General features: G+C 39.8%; 1 protein-coding gene across 1 annotated transcript in view; it reads left to right on the top strand.

Moving 5' to 3' along the window:
• The window catches only part of LOC113829220 (uncharacterized), a 265393-nt gene that overhangs the window by 204323 nt on the left and 53570 nt on the right, over window positions 1–7500 (top strand). Inside the window, exons 6-7 of the mRNA XM_070143969.1 lie at window positions 4966–5077; window positions 6707–6840. Coding sequence (XP_070000070.1) covers window positions 4966–5077; window positions 6707–6840 — 246 coding nt within the window. The remainder of the gene's footprint in view (window positions 1–4965; window positions 5078–6706; window positions 6841–7500) is intronic.

Genomic DNA, 7500 nt, shown 5'->3' with positions numbered 1-7500 from the left:
AGAGAGAGAGAGAGAGAGAGAGAGAGAGAGAGAGAGAGAGAGAGAGAGAAAGCAAATTCTCAAACACGTAATTGAATATATTTTTTTCCCCTTTTTTTCTTCTTTTTATGTAATTTTCCGGCAAAATACTTTTGTCATTTACCTTTCTCCTTTCTACTTTTCTCATCCATATTTTATCTTCGATCCCTCCTTTACTTTCTTTCTTCATTTTTCTTTTATCATCCCATCCCCCCTTTTCGTTTCTTGTCATAGATACATTTGCCTTAATGTATGTATGCGTATATCACTCTCTTGCCCTCAATCATCCTTTTTACTTCCTTCATTCTTTCATTTTTCGACCCCAACTATCCTCTTTCCTCTCTCCTTTCCCTTACCATTATCTCCCTTACTCTTATTCCTCATCACTAGAATCTCCCCCCTCCCCTTTTCTCTCTCCTCTCCTCCTCTATCCTCTCCCCTCTCCCCTTCTCTCTCCTCTTCTCTTGTATCCCCTCCCCTCTCTCCCCTCTCCTCCTGCACCTCCTCCCGTCTCTCTCTCCCTCTCTCTTTTCCCTCTCCTTCTGCATCCCCTCCCCTCTTTCCCTCTCTTCCCTCTCCTCCTGCACCTCCTCCCCTCTCTCTTTTCCCTCTCCTCCTGCACCCCCTCCCCTCTTCCCAACTCCTTTTTGACACCCAGCGAACACCAGCTCCTGCCATCTGTCTGGAGACGCAGCCATCTGTCGCTCATCTCTTTAAGACCCTTCCCCTCACCTGACCCCTACCCCTGCCCCTGTCCCCTCTTAACCCCGTGGTACTAATGAGACCCCATGAGGCATAACGATTAACTTCTCAACGAGCTGACTCTCCCCTCTCCCCTCTCCCCTTCTCTCCTTCTCTACTTCACTCTCCTCTCGAGTCTTTCCTCCTTTTCGTTCTCTTCTCCCCTCTCCCTTTCTTTCATTCACTTTCCTCTTTTTTTATTTCCCTTCTCCCCTCTCTCCCTTTTCTCCTTCTCTCCTTCACTCTCCTCTCGCGTCTTCCTTATTTTTCCTTTCTCTTTTCGCCTCTCCTTCACTTTCCTCTTTTTTATTTCTCTTTTCCCCTCTCCCTTCTCTCATTCTCTCCTTCACTTTCCTCTCGAGTCTTTCCTATTTTTTATTTCTCTTCTTCCCTCTCCCTTCTCTCCTCTCCTTCACTTTCCTCTCGAGTTTTCCCTCTTTTTTCGTTCGCTTTTCCCCTCTCCCGTCTCTCCTTTTCTTCACTCTCCTCTCACGTCTTCCCTCTTTCTCTTCCCCTTTTCCCTCGTTTAGTCCATTTCCTTTCCCTTCTCTCTCACTTCCACGGGTTCTTTATGTGTGTTCTTCTTCCTTTTCTTTCCATGTGCCCCTCTTTCATCCCTCTATCCTTGCTCTTATCTTTGTTCGTGTGTCCCCTCCCTTCTCCCCTTTCACTCTATTTATGTGCTCTTCTCTCTTCCTTTAGTTTCTTGTTATCGTTCCTCTCCTCTCTCTCTTCTCCTCTTTCCCCTCCTCCTTTTCTCTCCACGTGTCTTTTTCCTTTTCCCTTCTTTCTTTATGTTCCTCTCCGTCTCCTTTATCTCCTGGTGTGCGTCCTCCCTCTACCTGTCCCCTCTCCACTTTTTCGTCGTGTATTCCTACTTCTACCTTTTTTCTCGTGTTGCTCATCCTCTCCACTGTCTCCTTACTCTCGTCCTTTTCCTATTCCTCGTTCTCCTTTTCCTCTCATTCTCTTCGCGTGTCTGCTCCCTCTCACCTCATACTTCCCCTTCCTCTTACCTCTCTTCGTGTTCCCCCTCCTCTTCCCTCTCTTTTTTCCCTCCTCTTCCCTCTTTCCTATCATCTTGCCTTGCTCCATCTACTCCTTTCTCCCTTCTCTCTTTCCTCGTCTTTCCTCCTTCCTCTCTCCTTTTCACTCCTCCTTTCCTCTGCTCTCCCCTGGCTTTCCTCTCTCTCCTTTTCTCTTCTCCTTTCCCCTCCCTCTCCTCTCTCTCTTTGTCTTTCCCTCCTTTCTCCTCTCCTCTCTCCTCGTCTTCCTCTCCTTCCTCCTCTCTTCTCTCCTCCTCTCCCTTCTCTCCTCTTCCTCCTCTCTTCTCTCCTCTTCCTCCCCTCCTCTCTCCTCTTCCTCCCCTCTTTCCTTTCTTCTCTCTTCGTTCTCCTTTCCTTTTTGCTTTCTTCTCTCCTTGCTTTGCCCTCGCCTGCTCTTCATCATGCAAGGTCAGAAGCTGAAAGATTTTTTCTTTATTTATTTTTCCTTTTTTGTATTAGCATTTTTTCGCTTTCTTTGTTTAGATTAACCTCGTTTGTTTTCCTTTCTCCTTTTTCTATGCACTTTTATTCATACTCTCTTTCCCTTCTATTTCCTCTTCATGTGTTGTAATTTTTTTTTTTTTTCCTTTGTTCAGTCTTCTTTATGGTTTTCGCTTTTTTTTTCTTTTCTGCTTATTTTTCAGTTGTTTTTTTTTATGTTCCTTTTTCTTTTGCTTTTGTTTTTCATTTTCTATTCATCATAGTCTCATGCATGCTCTTCATCTTTTTCTTCTCCTCTTTCTCTAACGCCTTCTCCTACTCCTCTGCATCATCCTACTCCCCCTTCTCCTCCTTTTGTTGTCCATCTTTCCCTTCCTTCTCCTCCGCTTCTTCTTCTTCTTCCTCCTCATCATCATCATCAGTATCATCACGAGCGCCGTCATCATCTTCATCATTATCATCATGTCATTATTTCTATCATCTTTTTCTTCTATTTCATTCTCTTTTTCCTCCAGCGCCTTCTCCTCCTCGTCCTTCTCACTCTTCTTCTGTTCCTCCTTTTCCCTATCCTTCTCTTCCTCCTAATCCTCCCCAACATCACCATCACCATCTTCTTTATAATTATTATTATTATTATGATTGTCATTATCATCAGCATTATCATTATAATCATCATCATCATATTCTTATTTCTCATCATAATCGTATCACCATCAATTTCTTCTTATCTTTTTATATTTATTCTTCCTCATCATCACCATCTTCATTGTCATCACCATCATCATCATCACCATCTTCATCGTCATCATCACCATCATCATTGTCATCATCATCGTCATCACCATTACCATCAAAACAACCATCATCATCACCATCTTCATTGTCATCACCATCATCATATCTTTATTTCTTATCATACCACCACCACCGCTTCCCTCCATCTTTCTTTTCTTGACTTTTTTCTTTCCCTTTTATCTCTTTCTAAAACATTTAATCTTTTTCGAGACACTTCAGTTTCCATTGATGTTTCCAAGGGGGTCATTTTCTTTCGGTTAACTGTCTCTCTCCATTCTCTCTTTCTCTTTTCTTTATGAAATCCCTTTGTATATTATCCATATATTTCATTCGCTCTTCTTTTGTTGTTTTTGGTTTATTGTTTGTCTTGTTTTTTATTCTTTTCACTTATCTTTCTCTTTCTGTTATTTCTCTTCCCCTTACTTTTTTTTCCTTCCTTTCGTTTTTCTTTCACTTACTTCCTTTTTCTTTTCCTCCTTCTTCTTTTTCTCTCCTTCTTTCTTCTTTTTTCTCTTCCTTCTTCTTCTTTTTCTCTCCTTCTTTCTTATTTCTGTCTTCTCCTACTTTCCCTTCCTCCTTGTTAAAACTTTTTTTTCTATCCTGCTTATTTCTTTTCTTCTTTCTCTATCCTTCTCCCTTTTCTCGCTTTGCAAAATTCCTCTTTTCTTCCCCTTCCTCCTCTTTCTCTTCCTTACCTTTCATTCTCCTTTCCCCCGTTTTTGCAAAAGACATACGACCTTCCTTTGCAAAAATCCTTCCTCATTTCTTGCAAAAATCCTTCCTCGTTTCTTGCAAAAATCCTTCTTCGTTTCTTTCCATTCCTCTTCTTTGCCTTTCATTCCTCTGTAAAATTCCCTCCTCTTTTCTTCCTATTCCTCTTCTTTGCCTTTCCTTCCTCCTTCCTTCTTCCTCGCAGCCGTCCTCGAGTAAAACCTTGTAAAAGCCAACCTTACAACCTTAGTCTTTGCTAATGGTAGTTAATTGTTCGCTTATCTCATCCGGTATAAAGGTTTAAGGCTGGCAATATCCTTTAAACTTCCCCACTTGATATCTCTTGATGCCTTGCTCACTCTTTCGGTTCTTTTTTTTTGTGTCTGTATGTCTGTCTGTCTGTTTGTTTTCTGTTTAGCTGGCTGTGTGTGTGTTTTTTTTCCCTCTCTCTCTTGCTTCCTTTCTTTCTCTCTTATTCTCTCTCTCTTTGACTGCCCTCTCCCTTCTCTCTCTAATCCCCCCCCCTCTTTCCCTCTCTCTCTTCCAAATAAGTAATTCACTCAATTTGTATACAATTAAGACCCCAACATGAGATATGAACATCGGGCACCCTCAACATGCTATTTAGTTTTACTAGCCTTTCATCCCCTGTGGTTCATGGCCAGAATTTCATATCAACTGCTAAGAGGATAATGATACCTAAATAAGCCTCTACATACTATCTTCATAAAATACTATCCAAATACATCCTAGGCAGCTATCTAGAACAGAAGCAAACTATACATACTATCCTGATAAATACCAGTCAACTAGCCCAATAAGAGCCAGTTATCCATACTGCCCAAATAGATATTATCTATTATCTGTTCATACTATCTAAATGTATACCATCCAACAAGCCAGATACTAGCCATACTATACAAATATATGCTAGCCAACTGGTCCAATAAGAGCCAAATAAATACTAGGCAAATCTTATCTAAGTTCATACTAGCCATCTAGCCCAATCCTATCCAGCAATAATAACCATATATAAAAGTAGCCAACTACCCATACCATTTAGACAGTTTAGAAGCACAATAGAAAGACAAGCCGCAATTTGACTGATCTCACAGGACCCTGTCACAGCAAAACCTGAATCATTATTATTATTAAAATTATCATAATCCTTATACATACAATCCAGCTAACCGCCCCTCCTCCACGCCCTCAGCTCCGACCGACTTGACAGCGACGACTACCCTCAGGCCGGAGTGAACCACGACCTCTCCGACGTCACCGAAGCTGTACGTGAGGCGGTGACTTCCATCAGCAGCAGACTCCAGGTAAGGACACCCCCCCCCCCCCATTCTCTTTCTTACCTGCGTATTTTAATAATTTGGAGCCGTTCGTCAGCGCCGTCACAGGGAGGCATTCCTTAGCAGCGTTTGATGGCTCCGGGGACTGGGGAAGGTGAACGTAATAATACGTGCGGGGTTTCAGCGAGAAGGGTTCAAGGGAGTTAGGACGGAGTGTTGGCTTTGACGAAGGGAATGTGGGTATTTTATTGATAATTGGTGGTTATCTGGTGGCCTGTCGAGATGTGTGAAGGGTGAGGGGTGTCGGGTTTTTGTGTGCACTTAAGATAAGATAAATGCAGTTTGTTGGTATTTATTAATTGGTATTTATTAATAATTCGTGTTTATCTCGTGGCTTGGGTTTTGTAAATGTTGAGGGGTGTCGGATTTTGTGTGGATATAAAATAAGATAAATGCAGTATGTTGGTATTTATTAATTAGTATTTATTAATAATTCGTAGTTATCTCGTGGCTTGGGTTTTGTAAAGGTTGAGGGGTACCTGACTTTGTGTGGATATATAAAAGAATGATAAATGCAATATGTTGGTATTTATTAATTGGTATTTATTAATAATTCGTGTTTATCTCGTGGCTTGTCGGGTTTTGTGAAGGTTGAGGGGCATCTGAATTTGTGTGGATAAAAAAAAAGATAAATACATAATGTTCGTGGATATAAAAGTAGGTAGATAGACATATAAGTAAAATCATTAGATGACATGGATATATGTATAAAGATTGATATATAGATAGAACAATGACAAAGAATTATGTATTTTCTATTTTATTTTATTTTATGAGTAAAGCCAAAGATGCAAGACCCCAAAACGTAGTTCTACAACGCCCAGGCTTTATGTTTTGTTATAACCCCCAACAAATCATGTAAGTGTCAAATGTAAACTCTAAAAAAGTTAAGAGTTAATTAAGTTGAACAGAGAATTCGTACCCATTTATTCTATTTACATACGGTACACACAAACGTACCTCTCATATAAATCGTATAAATGCAACGCGGTGCACGAAAATTACACATCGTATATTATATCACCTAAATCTTTTCACAGATTTTTTATTTATTATTAGTATTTTCATTTTTACGGTCACACGGATGTTTATTCACTAATTGGAAAAGAGTTGCAAAGTGCTTTAAGGTCACTCAGGACGTGGTACCAACTCAATTGTCGAAGGCTGAGTGTTTTATGGGGTTGGACTGAGGTCTTGGCGTTGGGTGAACGCGTGTTATAATTCATGTGTATATAGACTTGTTGGTAATATGAGAGTCTTTGTATTTATATATATATAGATATTTACAAACACATACACAGGGAAATAAACAAGCAAACGTAGATAAACACACAGACATGCACATAAACAAACGCAGACAAACACACACGCAAGCAAACAAACAAATGCGCGCGCGCACGCACACACACACACACACACACACACACACACACACACACACACACACACACACACACACACACACACACACACACACACACACACACACACACACAAACAAACACACAACCGAAGCCAAACATACCGCATCGTCCCCTTCCCCTCGAGGCCCAAGTCCACACTAACCTCGCTCGCCTCCCCCCCCCTCTCCCCCAGGCCACCGAGAGGCGGTTCAAGGAGGACCTGGCGACCCTCGAGAACCGGACGACGGAGGCCCTCAAGAAGTCCCACGCCGACCTCGACCGCCGCATCGCCATCGCCGGACTCGACAGCGTCCTCATCCTCAACACGTGAGTCTTATTTTTGAATTTCTTGAAGGGTTTTTATTATTATTATTATTATTATTATTATTATTATTGTTGTTGTTGTTGTTGTTGTTGTTGTTGTTGTTGTTGTTGTTGTTGTTGTTATTATTATTATTATTATTATTATTATTATTATTATTATTATTATTATTATTATTATTATTATCATTATTATTATTATTATTATTATTATTATTATTATTATCATTACTATTATTATTAATATTATTATTACTGTTATTATTATTATTGTTATTATTATTATTATTATTTATATATTATCTTTTTTTTCTTTTGCTGTTGAAGGGAGCGCGTGATTATTTTTTATGTGATTTGTTTTCCCCTTTTTGTTTTGTTTTTTCTTGTTCCTCTATTTTAGTTCTTTTTTCGTTGAATTCTTCTTTTTCTTATTTTTCGTTATTGGAGGAATTGCGGGAGGCATTTTCTATTCTTTTTATATACCTTTTTTCTGTCCTTGTCTGCATTTCTTTCTTGGACTTATGTTTCATTTTATATATTTATTTATTCATCATTATCATGTTATTTTAATTTCTGATGTAGAATGAAGAGATTTTTAAATCTAAAATCTTATTTGCCGTTCTTTTTATTTTCCACTTTTTCGTGAGCTTCATCTGTTTCATCTGT

The sequence above is a fragment of the Penaeus vannamei genome, chromosome 31 (genome assembly GCF_042767895.1).
Source record: "Penaeus vannamei isolate JL-2024 chromosome 31, ASM4276789v1, whole genome shotgun sequence".
Taxonomy (NCBI): Eukaryota; Metazoa; Arthropoda; class Malacostraca; order Decapoda; family Penaeidae; genus Penaeus; species Penaeus vannamei.
This window is presented reverse-complemented; position numbering and strand designations above follow the sequence as displayed.